Source organism: Trifolium pratense, linkage group LG3 (genome assembly GCF_020283565.1).
Source record: "Trifolium pratense cultivar HEN17-A07 linkage group LG3, ARS_RC_1.1, whole genome shotgun sequence".
In the NCBI taxonomy this organism is placed as follows: Eukaryota; Viridiplantae; Streptophyta; class Magnoliopsida; order Fabales; family Fabaceae; genus Trifolium; species Trifolium pratense.
This window is the reverse complement of record NC_060061.1, coordinates 38931609-38948615: the sequence shown is the minus strand read 5'-3', so window position 1 is coordinate 38948615 and position 17007 is coordinate 38931609. Positions and strand designations below refer to the sequence as shown.

The 17007-nt window shown below is 31.3% G+C and overlaps 2 protein-coding genes across 2 annotated transcripts; both read left to right on the top strand.

Annotated features, from left to right (window-relative positions):
* Positions 1–424: 424 nt before the first annotated feature.
* On the top strand, positions 425–6923 carry LOC123913461 (probable polyamine oxidase 4). Its single transcript, XM_045964211.1, has 10 exons — positions 425–977; positions 2381–2496; positions 2601–2689; positions 2868–2981; positions 3182–3269; positions 3607–3692; positions 3784–3886; positions 5141–5238; positions 5706–6135; positions 6445–6923. Exons 1-10 carry the CDS (start codon positions 938–940, stop codon positions 6757–6759), a joined length of 1479 nt encoding a protein of 492 aa, XP_045820167.1. The 5' UTR covers positions 425–937; the 3' UTR covers positions 6760–6923.
* Positions 6924–9048: 2125 nt separating this feature from the next.
* Positions 9049–13822, top strand: LOC123916565 (ras-related protein RHN1). The gene is made up of 7 exons (XM_045968045.1): positions 9049–9415; positions 9490–9567; positions 10400–10567; positions 11507–11555; positions 12242–12315; positions 13011–13104; positions 13568–13822. Exons 1-7 carry the CDS (start codon positions 9377–9379, stop codon positions 13666–13668), a joined length of 603 nt encoding a protein of 200 aa, XP_045824001.1. The 5' UTR covers positions 9049–9376; the 3' UTR covers positions 13669–13822.
* Positions 13823–17007: the final 3185 nt, after the last annotated feature.

Here is a 17007-nt window from a genome sequence, read left to right as displayed (position 1 = left end):
TTAACAATTTTGGCATTTCTGCCAGTTGAGCTAGGATTTACGGACAGTGTAAAGTTATTTTATACATGCCTCGAATAATGTGTTGCCACACCATTTAATAAATGTGGCACATCGTGTGTTTTAAAACACATTACATAATATGTCAATATATTATTTACGGCGACATTGTATATCAATTAAATTCTTAATTTTTCAAGTCACTAGGTTTGATCTAGTGGTGAGGAGTTTGACTAGTATGCTAGAGGTCCTAGGTTCGATCCTCAGCTCCATTATATAAAAAAAAACTTAATTTTTCATTAAATTTTTTTATGATAAAAATTAAATAAGAATTCAATTCCACGAGGAATTGTTCTCTTATTAAGAAGAACAAAAATGTCCCTTCGGGGACATCCGATTAAGAAGAACAAAAAAGTTGTTAAGAATTATACCAAAAAAAAAAGTTGTTAAGAAGAAGATATTTTGATATCAAAAAATGATAAAGTAAACAAAAGTAGGACCCATCCATCGAAGAAGTATAAATAGCGTATATCGCAAAAATAGATCATTACTCACACAATTCGCGTTCACCTCAAATCTCTATTCTTCTTCTTCTTCTTCATCTTCAATTGTGAATCCACCACCACATGCAGAAATCGTCGTCGCGGCGATCTTCGGTGGACGACACTGTTCAATTTTCAATTCACATTCAATCATCATCAATCAAAACCTAATTTACCTTATGATATTGTTCGATAAACTCAGTTTCTCTTCTTTTCTTAGCCGCTTTATTGCCGGCATACTTCTTTTGATTTTTTGTAATTCTAATCAATTAGTTTCCAATTTCCCAATTCCTATACACCCTTTTTAATTCATTCTTCCTATTTCAATCTTCATTCAATTCATTCGAATCATTCCTCATTCGTTTGTTCTCAAGTTTTTAGCTTTCAGTTACGATTTCATGGACCCTAAACTTTTTTTCTCAAACAATTTCCTCGATGGTTAGTTTTTTCCTACTTTTTCTGATTATTGGTTTTATTTTCAGCCTCATGTTTTATGTTTTAATTAAAAAATTGGATTTTTTTTCCTCCTGATTTTGTTGATTTATATATTTGTTTATGATTTAGGAATATGTTAGTTTTTTTTATAGGATATTGATGTGTCTCTAACAACAATGAATCAATGATGATGCATAAGCCTATGCTTAATGACCTGTTTTTATTTATTTATTTATTTATTTATTTTTTATATTTTTTTAGTAGTTTTGGAATAATTGAGGTGTTAATTGTGGTACAAAGGGCCTGTTTGGATTGACTTATTTTTTAGCTTATGCGAAAAAGCTTATTCAAATAAATAAGCTTGTATGTATTATTCATAAGCATGTTAAGGTAGTTTATGAAAAAACAGCTTTATGAAAGATACAATTTTTGCTAGCTATAACTTATGAATTAATATAAAAGGTTATTTATTAGCTCAAATTTAAACTAATCCAAACGGGCCCAAAGTAGGTTATTTACTGCATAAAAAAATCCAATTATGATTAGTTGAACCAGCTCATGATGATGATGGGGTGTTTTAGTGTTGTTTTATTTATGTAGCTGACCCCATCTAGTGGGACAAGGCTTTTTTGTTGTTGTCTTGTTGTACAAGTACTAGTATGAATTGGGTGGATCATGTTTATAATATTGTTGGAATAGTGTCTTTTGCTGGATAGTGATCTGGAATCTGGATGGCATTTTTTTCATCTTTAGACTTAGATATTTTATTTATATTAGTTTTTCCAAGCTCGTGAGTGTTACTGTATTAATTATAAGAAATTTGACATTTTAATTGGAAAAGACAGAATTATGTGCCAATTTCAAGTGTTATTTTGTGTTCTTTGGTCAAACCAATGAAAACTATGCTTTTCACATGGTCATGGTACACTTACACCTTCTGTTTCTGTTGTTAATTTGTATCAAATGATATGTCCTTAAATTTGATACTGGGAGCACTGAAAAATTAATCACTGTTTTCGAATTTGAAGTCTGTATGTATATTACTTTAAAAAAATTCCATTTATTAATCGTTTTGGTGATTACTCCGAACTTAACCTTTTGGATTGGATAAAATTGTATGGATGAAAGAGAGGTTTTGGAATTGTGTTGATTCTTATGTTGAGGGCACATATAAGAATATTTAAGGAGTGTATTCTTTCGTGATATATAATGGGATTGGAATTTTTGCTGGACATGCAACTGTTGACTCGTTTTAGGATCTTGTACCTTGTTCTATTAGTGTTTAATTATTCCCGTAGCGATGATCTTGTATTTTGAAAAGCAGGAGAGATTTTTCGTTATATGTTTTGGCTTTCCTTTTATGTTTTGATTGTTCCCCCCTTGTTGATTTTGTGTATAATGGTCAGGCACTATTACCTCACTCATTGATAGCCAACAAAGGCCAGCTCCCTCAGTTCTAGTTATTGGTGCCGGAATATCAGGGATTGCTGCAGCACGTATTCTCCACGATGCATCTTTTAAGGTGTCACATCCTTATAATCAGCCTTCCTCTTTATTTAGTCTTTCTATTTTCTGGAATTATGTTCAATGAAATATTTTCTCTTGCTTTTTTCATCATTTGTTCAGGTCACTCTGTTGGAGTCACGGGATAGGCTTGGCGGTCGCATTCATACCGACGACTCATTTGGTTGTCCAGTTGACATGGGAGCCTCATGGTAAGCTCAATTTTCTCTATTCAATTTGTATTTATTTATTTATTGCACACATAGACGAGATGAGCAGAATTTGTTCACTGTATTAATGAAGTTCGGAGTTAGTTGAATGTGTAAGAAATTTGATGAATTTTTAATATGATTTATGATTATGATTATTTATTTGTTGATTACTTTCCAGGTTACATGGAGTTTGCAATGAGAATCCTCTGGCTCCTTTGATACGTAGCCTGGGGCTCACACTATATCGTACCAGTGGTGATGACTCTGTCTTATACGACCATGATTTGGAAAGGTAATAATCCGTCATGTTTCTGCAATTCCATTGTGACTGTTGCATTTGAATGCTTATATTACAAGTTTTTAAATAGAGTAATACATAATAATATTTCCACTGACCTGTATATGATTTATTATTATGTTCAACACAATAAAACTATATATTTTTGCAATTCCACCAGTAGTTTTTATACTAACTACATTTTATGTTTCCAGCTGTATGCTTTTTGACATTGATGGCCATCAAGTTCCACAGCAGACGGTCGTTGAAGTTGGAGAAACTTTCAAGAGAATTCTGGAAGAGGTAAGATGCACAGTTATTATAATTTTTACAATTCACAGCCAGAATCACGTGGTTTGATATGAGTCAATAAGCCAATGATTAGTATCATCTGATCAATGACAAATGTCTTGTAGTTTTCTTTTCTTTTGAACTTTTCTTTAACTAATTCTCGTCAAAGATATTGAAAAGGTAAATAACGTCAAATTGTTAAATAAAAAACAGAGCTAAACGGGTGCTATTAAATACACTTAATTATTTATTATTTTGCATAGCCACTCGACCACTTGCTCATATATGGCTTCATACAATTACTTGCATTACACACATGCTTTTGACTATACCTTTTTCATAACTGCAGACTGGTAAAGTCAGGGATGAGCATCCTGAGGACATTTCTGTTTCTGAAGCGATTTCAATTGTGCTAGATAGGCATCCACAACTAAGGTATGTGTTTAATTTTAAGTAAAGAATAAATGTACAAGCATTGAGGGTTGATGTTCCAATCTATCAGTGTAATTAACAATGTTCACTGCAGGCAACAAGGACTTGCCCATGAAGTGCTGCAATGGTATATATGCAGAATGGAAGCTTGGTTTGCTGCTGATGCAGATATGATTTCACTTCAAACCTGGGATCAGGCAAGTGCCATTGTCGTAGTTGAAGTATATAAAATGAAGAAATGATAAATTCCGAGTTTAATTTAAGTACAATAAACTTAAATCTAAATATTGCTATTTATTTCAAAATGGTGAAATCATTGTTTCTTTCTCTTCATTATTTAATTATTTTAGGCTTAAATGCAGTTTTGGCCCCTTAAGTTTCACAATTGCTTGATTTTGGCCCCCCACATTTCAATTGCTTGATTTTAACCCTCTAAGTTTCACAATTGCTTGATTTTAGCCCTCCAAGTTTCAATTGCTCGATTTTGGCCCCCCAAGTTTACCCCATTTTGCATTTGTTAGCCCCCCGTTGACTTTTTTGACTATAAATTGCTTATGTGACATTTTAAAAAAATTAAAAATATGTTTTAATTAAAAAATAATAATATTTACTTTTATAAAAATGTATTAAAAATTGTTTTTTTAATAAAAAGTTTAATAATTATTTTTTATTTAAAAAAAAGTTTACAAAGTTTTTAAAAAATAATTCATAAAATGTTTTTTTTACTTTTTTATATAACAAAATTATTTTACAAACTATATATAATAATAAAAAAAATTATAATTTAGTTTTTAAAAAACAATTTGTAATTTATTTATTTATTTTTAAATACTTATTTAATTTTAAAATGCCACATAACCAATTTTTAATCAAAATATTCAACGGGGGGCTAGCTAAATGCAAAAGGGGGTAAACTTGAGGGGCCAAAATCGAGCAATTGAAACTTGGAGGGCTAAAACCAAGCAATTGTGAAACTTAGGGGGTTAAAATCAAGCAATTAAAATGTGGGGGACCAAAATCAAGCAATTGTGAAACTTGGGGGGCCAAAACTGCATTTAAGCCATTATTTTATTAACATGTTGAGAAGTTTTTTCTAAAAATGGAGATAACGAAGGAGATAAATAACTAATTATCAGTAATTGATCAACTAAAAATTTGTTTCTAAGATATAGCCTATGAATTACTAGAAGATTTTAATTTGGCATGTGAGATTCCCATGATAATTGTTTCACACGTTAGGTTATTAGTTTTTTTTTTCCCTTATGTTATATTCCTCATTTTCCCTCATTAAGTTGTTTTTGTTAGTCCTTTAGTTGACATCTCCCATGCCCTTTTTTTTTTGACACACCATGCTATTAGTTATATTATGCCAATATATGCAAGATCAACTTAGCATGTTTAATATCTGGACTCTGAAGTATTGCTTACATTGCTGTGGTTCCTAATTATAGGAACATGTCCTCTCTGGTGGTCACGGACTCATGGTGGAGGGATATAAACCTGTTATAAACGCTCTTGCAAAAGATATTGATATACGCCTGAACCACAGGTATGCCTGCAAAATAATATTCATAACTTAACTACTTGGTCATTTTTCATGATGCATGACAACATGCAATAAATAGCGAAAGAAAGAAGAAAATATATCGTTGCCATGTTTGAACCCAAGAGAGTAATAAACACTTCCCTTATTAATTAACTAGATCAAGATAAATGTATAATTGACAAAATAATAATCAATGTTGTCTTCGTCTTTTAAAAATACAGTAAGAAATATTTTATTTGAAAACAACACTTAGAAAGGAACATATATTGTAAAGATATAGAGAGACATGTCTTGCTTAGGTTTAGCTTACTTGATTGAATCTGAAACGATTAACGATATGGATTTATTTGATTTATTGTTAGTTTCTAATTAGATTGCTTCCATAATTTTCGTTTATCCCCTCTTTATGTTGGTGGGTTAGATACTTACGGTGCAAGATTTTGATCCTTTTGTAAAACCTCACTGTGTAGGGTGGCCAAGATATCCAGTGGCTACAATAAGGTAATGGTTACCGTGGAGGATGGCAGGAACTTTGTTGCCGATGCTGCTATCATAACTGTTCCTATTGGAGTCCTAAAAGCCAATTTAATTGAGTTTGAACCAAGACTTCCTGATTGGAAAGTTACTGCAATTTCAGATCTTGGTGTAGGCAATGAAAATAAAATTGCACTAAGATTTGACAAAGTGTTTTGGCCTGATGTAGAACTTTTGGGTGTTGTTGCTCCTACCTCTTATGCATGTGGCTATTTTCTCAATCTCCATAAAGCAACAGGCCATCCAGTTCTTGTTTATATGGCAGCTGGTAGGTTTGCTTATGACCTTGAGAAGCTGTCTGATGAGTCAGCTGCAAATTTTGTAATGTTACAGCTTAAGAAGATGTTTCCTGATGCTTGTGAGCCAGTAAGTTACCCTCTTATGTTGTCCGCTGGATCCATATTCCCGGCAGTCATGGATTCCTTGCATTCAGCATTCAGCAGTTCAATATCAAACGAGTTGATTGAACATCTCTATTTTTGAGCTCGCTAAATTGAGTTCAAAATTATTTAAAAACTCTTAAAATCCCAGCCATTTTTTCAAAGGCCAAACGGTACCGAGCTGCTGACTGCGTGGATGTAATGGATTTCTGACCACATGGAATACATTTTCCATCTTGTCCTCATACACATTAAACTGCAGTAACTTAACTTTTTGTTATGTTGGATTATGCAGGTTCAGTATCTTGTTTCACATTGGGGAACAGATCCAAACTCTCTTGGTTGTTACTCTTATGATTTGGTTGGAAAATCAATGGATGTGTATGACAAGCTTCGCGCACCTTTGGGTAACCTATTCTTTGGTGGTGAAGCTGTAAGCTTAGACAACCAAGGATCTGTGCATGGAGCTTACTCTGCTGGAGTTATGGCTGCTGAAAACTGTCAGAAATATCTTTGGGAACAACAAGGCAATTTAGAAAGCTTTTCTCGAGTTTCTGTTAGACATGAAACACTAGGAACAAATTTTCCTCTTCAGATCTCAAGGATTTGACTTGTTTTCATTTAGTTTTGAAAATGAAATCTTTTTATTTGAATTTTGAATTTGCTTATCACAATGGCAAGGGCAGAATGTTGGCCATTTGAATATACTAGTAATAATAAATAACTATTTTGAATAGTCATCTGTTTCTAATTTTTGAGTGCTTTACAATAGCATCTGCTTGGCATCTAATTTTTTTTTTGTTTCAGTCTTCAATCTTCATCAAGTCAATATTAATTAGGTACTAAAAATTACTGCTATTCATATATGAATACATAGAATGAATGGAGTGTAATATAATTCTAGAAGAATTAGTTGGAAAAGGGAAAAAAAGAACTCCATATTAGTTGTTAAGAATAGAGATGTTTTGATCCTATCTAAACTGATGCAGCAGCTAACTAAACAAAATAAGCAGATGATACTGTATATCTTTTTGAGATGTTTCCAACCAATGGCTATGGATATGTTGTCACCTCTTTCGGGTGAAGTCTTGTATCATAATTATTGACCACCCATCCTTTCCTTTGCATAAAGGATTGGTTAGTTAAGAGTATTTGTTAACATTTTACTGCACAATGTCTTCAAATGTGACAATACTTTCGATTGATAAAATTTAAATGTTTGGAATAGTCAGATCTTCAAATTTACATTTACAACGTTGAAGACGTTAAAATCATTGAATCTATCTTGAATTTGGATACAAAAACAAAAATTAAAGAAAACGCTTTACCAAGACAAAAACAACACCAGACCAAAAAATCACGAACAAGAAACGAAATTTAAAAATATATGGAAATCACTAATTTAAATTTCAGATCAAACAAAGATGAATTAGAATTATTATATAGTGCAGCAGCATAAAAATCATGTTGGAACAAAATCTCACTCTATGAATCACACACACAAAACTGGTAGAACAGAAATCAGTAGAACAAATGAAAAACTATGAACTCAGAAATTGATCAACAATGGAGGAAGGGTTTTGAGAGAGAAAGGAAGAAGATGAATTACACTTTAGGGAAAGTTTGTTCTCTTTATTCGCAACACAAAAAACTGAGACTTTACAATAGATGCAAGTGCATTATATAGCTATAATACTTGCACCTTAAGTCACACACTTGTAACTTCTAACAAACTTCCTAATTATTAGCTAACAAACTAATAACTACAAACTAACACTCTAACTAACTCTAACTGCTTGAGTTAGTTACACAACACTTAACAAACACTTAAAACTAACTATATCTTGTAACACAAGTAGATTGCAACATTTGAATTATAAACTAACAAATCAAACATGGGTGAGTGATTTTTCACTAGAATTATTATATACAGGGACGGAACCAGAAAAAATTATTAAGGATGACAGAAATATACATCATATAAACAACATCAACTACCTAAAAACACTTAGAAAAAATCGCCGCTCATTTGAATATCACAAGACTCGATGAATTAATCACAATATATAGGTGCACATGAAAGATATATCCAATTTAAAAAAAAAAACATAAAATTAATTTTTGCTATTAATAGTTGAATAAAATTTAGTTTAATGAAGAAAAAGGTGTCCTACAAAAGCAAATATATATATGCAAAGAAAAGAAGCCATCAAAATCATGATTTTTCTTTTACAAAAATAAGTCGGTTAGTATATAAGTGGAATTGTAATTCATATAAACAATGCTACTATTAGTTTAAAAGGTGTTAGTATAACTTAATTCATTACTACAGGGGCCTACATTATTTTTCTTTATGATTGATATAGGGGCAAATATTATATTCATGTATAAATTACTATAGTATGATATGTGTTAGGGGTGGCGGTCGCCCCATTTTCAATACACCTGGTTGTGTCCCTGATTATATAGTGCAACAGCATTTGTACCAAAAAAAAATAAAAATAATGCAGCAGCATAAAAATCAAACATAGGTGAGTGATTTTTCACTATTAGGTATAAATTTTCTTCCTATAAAAATGAATATTAGTGTAATCTACTCTTCCCATCTTAAAATATAAGTAAAAAGTAATTGATAAAAATTAATATATTTGATATAAAATTTAGATTAAATATATTAGTATGTAAATATAAAATGCAATATTCTTATTAATTAAGCTTTACTCTTTCAATTTTTAATATAAAAGAGATTTTACTTTTTAAATTGATAATATAATATATCTAAAAAATAAAATCTTTCTTATATTAAGGAGAAGTAGTACGCAAATGTTTCCGGATCTTTCCCAAAAAAGTGTAAAGAATGGGATCAAATACGGTTGTTCCTTCTATGGGAACGCACTCATTTCTTTGACTTGCACAACTTATAAAAGTCAAGCCACCGCCAATAACAATAAACCAACAAACAAAATAATCAAAAGCAAAAATTAAAAATCAAAAGTAAAAACAAGAGCAAACAAAAACGACAATAAAACAAAGCGTTTTGAACGCAGACAAGACAATAGAGAGGAAACTCACCGTAACTCAAAAGCAATAGAATTTCGACAGAGACTCTTCTCTCTGTCACTTCGATTTCATCAATTTCAATCTCAATTTCTTCTTCAAACCTCTAATCTTTCATTTTTAGGGTTTTTGTTTCTCTCTTCGCTTCCGATCGATCCAATTTTCTTCCCATGGCTACGATCGGACACAACAATCTCAATGCAAAATTGGTATTTCCTCTGTTTCTCTTTCTTCTTCAATTATTAATTCCGATTATACCCTCTAACTTGGCTTTTCAAATTAGGTTCTTCTCGGTGATATGGGAGCTGGAAAATCTAGTCTTGTTTTGCGTTTTGTCAAGGGTCAATTTCTTGAATTTCAGGTTATTTTATTTTCATTTCTTCGATTTGATTGGGAAATTGTTTAAGCTCAAAGTGTTTGTTTGATTTATCTACTTAAAGTTTTTTTTTTTTTCATAGGGTTTTGTATACATGACAAAAATATTCCTTGAATTGCTGATATATGCTGAATTGAGCTAATTTATGCTGATTCGGTTATCAGATTAATCAGTTAGGAATTGGGTTATGTTGTTTTAAATGAAATGTTTCTTAATAATTATGATTAATAACTTACATCATTCTAAAATGATAGTGAAGGTAATGGAGGTAGTAGTGGTTACATTCATTGTTTTTTTTTTGGTTTTTCACCACAAGTTGAATCTGGTTTGGGGGTCAGTTCTGACATCAGGTGGTTCCAGCCCCCTCTCGATCGCAGTTGCGGGGGATCGAACCGCGGTCCTCCCTACCAAGTTCAGCGCCAATCACCACTGAACCAACTAACAATTGGTAGTAGTGGTTACATTCAATTACTTCAATTTTCTTAAATTATTACTCGTGTCTAGGTGGCAGTATCGTGGTGTTTGTGTCGATACTTCATAGGTTGTGAGTTATTACTAGTGAGTATAAGTTGTTACTACCTCCATCGCATAAAAACTGTCCTATTTAAATTGTGCGTGGTTATTAAGAAAATAATTAGTTGTGTTGATTTTAAAAATTAAATTAGTACTAGTATCATTTTTACTAAAACACCTTTATAAAATTAGTACTTTTTATTCTTTCTTTCTATGAATGTGTATATTGATTATGTGAAGGAATGATTCTGGGTTCTGATTTCTAAGCACTGTTGCTAAGTTTATATGGTATTTTATGGTGCAGGAATCAACAATAGGAGCAGCATTCTTTTCACAGACATTGGCAGTAAATGATGCAACGGTGAAATTTGAGATTTGGGATACAGCAGGACAAGAGAGATACCATAGCTTGGCTCCCATGTATTACAGAGGCGCTGCTGCTGCTATTATTGTCTATGACATCACTAGCTCAGTATGATATCTTTGCCTTCGTATATTTTTGAATACCTACGTCATTCAGCAATCTTTACCTGTTTTTGACTTGTAATTTAATACTGTTCTTGTTTGTTTGTGTATTTTATCTATACAATCTCTAACATGATGGTTAATTATTAGACATGAGAAAAAAAATTACTGACTGCTTTTACTGGCTGTGAGTATTCAGAATCAGTGGTAATAGTAAATCTCACTTGTGGAGGTTGAGATTATTCTGATGAGTTATGTGGATAGCAATTGCCTTTCTTTGCTGCATTTCTTAGATCTAAATCTCGTTACTATTAAATGCACTGGGTCCACTTATTCTAATCCATGCTGTCACTTTCTCCCCAAAGCTAATGAATGTACGAAGTTTATGTAAACAAGTTTCAGAATGACCAGCTCTCCTAAAAATAAAATTGTTAGGTAAAAGCTCATAAATGGTTTTATTTACATCTCATATGCCCTCAAGCAAGAGCCATTTGGCTTAAAGCTTGGACAACACATAGGTCCACCCTCCCTGTCTTGAATTGAAATTATCTTTTTCTTATAAGATGGGAAGATGCAATGATTAAACTCCTGACCACTTAGTTAAGGAAGCTTTGTTACCATATTAATAACCAACTCTTCTAAAACCTTTAGCTGTTAGTTGCAGGCTCGTGGATGGTTTCTTATAACTTATCCATGATCATGTGAAATTTGACAAAATATATTTATAGATTGTGAATCTGTATGCTAATTTGTCAAACTATAATTGGTGGAAAGTTTTGAAAATTGAGTACTGTGTAATGAATCAACAACATAGTTTGAATTTCTATAAGGGGATCAAATATGCTAATGGGATTCTTTCTTTTATCTTGTGGTTGGGCTGGGCCTGTTACTCTGCCTTTAAGATTTAATAAGGTTTAACATGATTACTTTTATCTTCTATTCTTAGGATTCCTTTTCACGAGCTAAGAAGTGGGTCCAAGAGCTTCAAAAGCAAGGTATTAACTTATTGGTTCAGGAATATTTTTGTTATTTTTTTTCCTTCAAAAGGAATAGAAATGATATATTGCAATAGGAGATTAAGCTATGTATCAGACCATTTACAAACTTCTGGATGCTGCCTACTTATAAATCATTTTACTGCATCTTTCAATGTTCTTAATGTCACTTTTTATGTTTGATTAGATATCAATTTTTGAATAACTTATTAATATTTTAAGGAAATTCTAAAGTCATGTTTTATAATAGAACAGAATGGCACAGATATGAATGAATTGCACATGAGATGCTATCAAAATGATTATGTGCGTGAAAATATTGTGAACAGTTAGGGAGATTCAAGATTCCATTTAGATAGAGCCGGCGACAAATATTAAACTTTTGAGTGTAACGAGTTGTTTTTTGGGTGAAATTTGAGTGTAACAAGTTCTCTATGATATTAAATGATTTGAATAGATGTATCTACTTAATGCTTTTTACCATACTTGTTATTAGAAGGACTCGGCTATCAATGATGTACATTCTTGATCAACATGCACTTTAATCTGAGAGTTTCTGCTGATATATCCCATCAAACATTAACTACTTTTGATTTTCCTCTCTCTAGTAATACAGGGTTTATGATAGCTGTACTAATTGCATAACTAGATTGTCAAATAATGCTCTAATTTTCGTGTTTTTGCAGGCAATCCGAACATGGTCATGGCTCTTGCTGGCAACAAATCTGACTTGGAAGACAAGAGAAAAGTGACAGCCGAAGTAAGTGTTATTGTTCTCCAATATTGTTTTTTATGTCATGTTAGTAATCAGGAATTGACTCAAGAGCTGTTTTTTGGATTCTGATGGGCCGATCACTTTTGTTTTGAGATCGGGGGTTAGTTGTCTAGTGGCATCTCTATGAGTCGGGTTGTTGTCTTCTCTGGTGGTCATGAAGCTGAGGAGTGTGTTTCTAAGAATGAGATTAGGATTAGACCTCTATTAGGTGGTGTCTGTTTTAGTATTTTCATTGGTGTTCCGCTTATATACGGTGCCTCTGTTTTGTAGCCCCTCTTTTACGGGTCTTTGTTCATCTTGTGCGGGGACCTGATTATTATTAATAGTATATTTGCTGTTCAAAAAAAAAAAATCAATCTTCATAAAACAGCTAATTTTAATGGTAATGTCCTATTTGCGTAGTGCAAATTGGACAAACTGGCTTAAGTGGCTTATCTACGGTGATGCTGATTTTGTCCTGTAGGATAATTATAAAATTGTCTTGCTAAATTTCTACCATCATTAAGGCTTCAATTTTGACACAATAAATGCTATAATGTGTAATTTATTATTGCAGCATGTTTGGATTCTTTTATGATTGGTAGCTCCATTATGTTTGGTAATGTCATAACTTGTATGATCAATAATCAAATTTCCTGTGGACTCACTGATTTATCACTTTTGATTCATTGGTATTACAGGAAGCACGTGTATATGCCGAGGAAAATGGTTTGTTTTTCATGGAGACCTCTGCCAAATCTGCAGCCAATGTTAATGATGTATTTTATGAAATAGGTTAGTCAATTCCTATTATATACTTTTGGATGCTAAATGAGGATCTTATTTTATTTTAGTTTTGAGGCTTTGTCTTATGTGCAACACATTGATGGATCTTGCACCATGCACCACTGTTTTTACCATTGGATAAAGAATTCCACCCAATTAATTGTACACCCACTGCACCAAATTCTTTTCCATCTTCCCCCAACACTACTGTGTCACGCACTCACGCCAGCCAAAGCCACCCTTTCCATTTCCGGCTACCGCCTGCCACCACTGCATGGATCTTATTTTATTCACTACTCTGTTCAGTTATTACTCTTTATATTCCTAATTTCTGTTAAAGCTCATATTCTATAAAGCATGCAACCTATCTACTTTTTATGATCATACAATGCTTTTAAACAATTTTTTTTTCCTTCCATAAACTGTTGAACTTTGATTACATTGCCTAACTTACAATTGCTTGTGCAAACAGCCAAGAGATTACCAAGGGCTCAGCCAGCTCAAAACCCAACAGGGATGGTTCTTGTTGATAGACCCGCCGAAGGATCTAGGGCAGCATCGTGTTGTTCATAAGTGTTTCAGCTGTATTTACCCGCCTCCCCTTTTTAATTTATATTGTTTTCAGTGGTTTGTATGTACTGCACAATACTTTGTTATCACTGTTATATGGAGCTCTCAAGTCTCAACAGTTTATTGTTGGTTCAATATATATATCCCTTGGAATGCATATTTTGAGTCCCTTGATTTATTCAAGTATATGGGGTGAAAAAAAAGGTATTAATGTTGAGTTTCTCTTACTCAACAAGATTAGTGATTCTTCTCTTTCCACCTTGTCAAACATTGAAATAATAAAATGAGATTTTTACCCAGAGCATAATTTAAATTTTCACAACTTATATTGGAAAATACAAAAAATATTGAAGTGGAATGGCAACAAAAAAAAACACCTTACTTGAATGGTTTTGTATTTAATCTAGAAACATGTCCCCATAAGTGTTTTTTGACTGCCCCACCCCCCTAATTATCGTAAGAGTGGTCTTTGCAAAACTCATAAAAAGACAGTATTCAGTGGACATCATCATGATGATAGATATAATAATTAGTAGTAGAAAATGTAATGATAAATAAAAGGCCAAAAGAAAGAAAAAAAATGGTGAACAAGAACTTCAGTATAAATTTGTTGTTATTAGTTGGCAATTTTATCTTGACAATTATTTTGGTTACATAGTTGGCAATTTTATCTTGACAAATATTTTGGTTACAGATTACCTTAAACATTTACACTACGTTTGGTTCTATGGAAAGAAAATGGGAGGAAAGAAAATTAAGCAATTCATGCATTGGTTTGCGTAATTTTCTTTCCTCACACTTTCTTTCCAAAGAACCAAACGGACCATAAGTTGGGAATAATATATTCAAAGAATTACAGTACAAAATAAAAATCCCGTTAGAAATTAAAGCCAAAACATATATATTTGAATTTGTTCTCATGAATTTTCATGCCACTATACCAGTTATAGTCAACAATATCAAGGAAGACATTTTTAAATGAGTAAAACATCACTTTAATGAGTAAAATAAAGATTTTTACTTTTGAAAAAAATAACGAAATTACCCTATCTTTAATATAAAAAAAACCTCAATCAATTAGGGCAATTTTGAATTTTTTTTGTCAAATTTTTTTTAAAAAAATAATAAGAAGATAAGATATATCGATTATAAAATTGACCTAAGCATCTTATTCTAAGTTTTTTTTTAAGCAAATACAGTCAACTTAATTAATAATAATAGGTTCAATACAACGAGGAACACATTCAAAGAAAGTGCGAAAAGACTAAAAGAAATAGCCTCTCTAGCTTGACGCTTTGTGAACTTGATCTCAACGATCAGATTACATTGTAACAACAAGCTGATTGACAAAATAATATAACTCAATTCCAATATACCTATATGATTAGTTTGTATAACATCCCCACAATTTTGAAATCGCTTTCAAAAATAATACTAGACCACCCTCTAGATGAAGCTTCACGAATTGCCTCCAAAATTGCCACGACTTCACCTTCCAATATTGAAAGATGATGCTTACTAATGTTGGTACCTGCTGCAATATAATTACCATCGGAATTACGGGTATGCGCGTCTGCTACTGTTGTACATAGTTCACCACCATCCATTCTTGTATCATGTGTGCGACACTCATTGGATGCTCTTCTCCATGTCCTCAAAAGCCCATTTCAAACTCAATTGTTACAATTATTCCAAATGCACCAAGCTATTGTTGCAACAGTTCCTGCTAACATTAGAATTCTCATTCTTGCAAATATTAAAAAAAAAAAAATACAGTTTTCACGTTATTAGCATTTTGCAATTTTATTCCCTCATGTCAATGGAGATAATCCGTTCCTCCACTAACATTATAGTAATTGTTGTGTCTATATTTTAGGGTTAAATATTTTTTTAATATGGGTCTTGTTAACATGTGCATATAGGGCACATGATAAGGTATTTTAATATAGAAAATTTAACATTTAATGATACAAGACATTTAATCTTTGAAAAGTTAAAATGCACAAATTCTAAGACATAATTTCTATTTTTATTACCTTAACATGTGTCATATATGCACATGTTAACATTCTCCTTTTAATATCTATAAAATTACGTTCTTTTAAATTTAGTCCATATTAAATTTTATTAGTAATTTGTTTTCTCAAAATTTTAATAGTAATTTTAGTCATCTATACAATCTATAAGGGCCCGTTTGGTGCGCAGGATAGGATAGTGACAGGATATGATATACAACAGGATAGTGATAGGATAGAATATCAGCAGGATAACAGTTATCCTCAGTTATCCTATCCTGTGTTTGGTGCACACAGGATAACAAACATGATAACTATTATATCATATTTTTAATACATATTTGTTCATATCAATATGATAAGATACATAACATATTTAAATGACAAAATTACCCTCGTAAAACATTATTTGTTAAAAATTATATTGTAATACTTTGAATTTTATAAATAAAAATATAAATAAGTAATTGTACAAAAAGAAAAAGTAATCAAATAACTTTAAATTTTAAATACAAATCATGAGAAAATAAACAAATTAAGTTTTTTATATGAATCATGATCAAATAAATAACTCAATTATACATGTTAGATAAGCTAAATAAATATATGATATATGTAAATAATAAAACTGCCATTGCAAAAGAATTATATTTAAGTTGTTATTAAATTTAAATTAATATTCTTATTTTGCAATTTTTTAATAATTATTTTAATTTAAAATATTGTAATTTTAGGAGAATTTTAATTTTTTAGATTATATAAATTACAAAATTACCCTTGTGAGAAAATCACATATATATTTAAAAATTAATTATTTTATTATTAATTTACTATCAAATTATTTTATTAATTTTCAATTTTTTATTTTAAAATATATTTTATAGAATAAATCAACGATTTTTTTTTCTTATCCTATCCTGCTGGTAACCCAGCTCAAATTCAGGATAAGAATTTTAACTAGAGAAACAGGATAGGATAAGCTTCAGGATTAACTTATCATATCCTGTTGTGTCACCAAACACTGGATTGAGACAGGATATGATATAGTTATCCTATCCTGTCTTTTAAGAGTAATTCATATTTAAAAACTTTTTACAAAAAAAATAAATATTTTTAGTCCTAAAATTAAATAGTATAAAACACGAATATAGCCTAAAAGTGTTTGGGATTAGACTTAAAAATTAGTAATTTTATAAAGATTAAATATATCGCCTCTTCAAAAAAATAAATATATCTTAGCCTTTATTTTTTTGCAAAAAAATAAAAAAACTTACCCTTTATTTTGAGACATCTCTACCGAATTATATGAAGAACTTATGGTCCTATT

Coding starts and splice junctions, on each gene's coding strand:
- LOC123913461 (XM_045964211.1), top strand. CDS start 938: ATGGACCCTAAACTTTTTTTCTCAAACAATTTCCTCGATG. Junction 978..2,380: donor CTCAAACAATTTCCTCGATG/GTTAGTTTTTTC, acceptor TATAATGGTCAG/GCACTATTACCTCACTCATT. Junction 2,497..2,600: donor TCCACGATGCATCTTTTAAG/GTGTCACATCCT, acceptor TCATTTGTTCAG/GTCACTCTGTTGGAGTCACG.
- LOC123916565 (XM_045968045.1), top strand. CDS start 9,377: ATGGCTACGATCGGACACAACAATCTCAATGCAAAATTG. Junction 9,416..9,489: donor ACAATCTCAATGCAAAATTG/GTATTTCCTCTG, acceptor TTTTCAAATTAG/GTTCTTCTCGGTGATATGGG. Junction 11,556..12,241: donor CCAAGAGCTTCAAAAGCAAG/GTATTAACTTAT, acceptor GTGTTTTTGCAG/GCAATCCGAACATGGTCATG.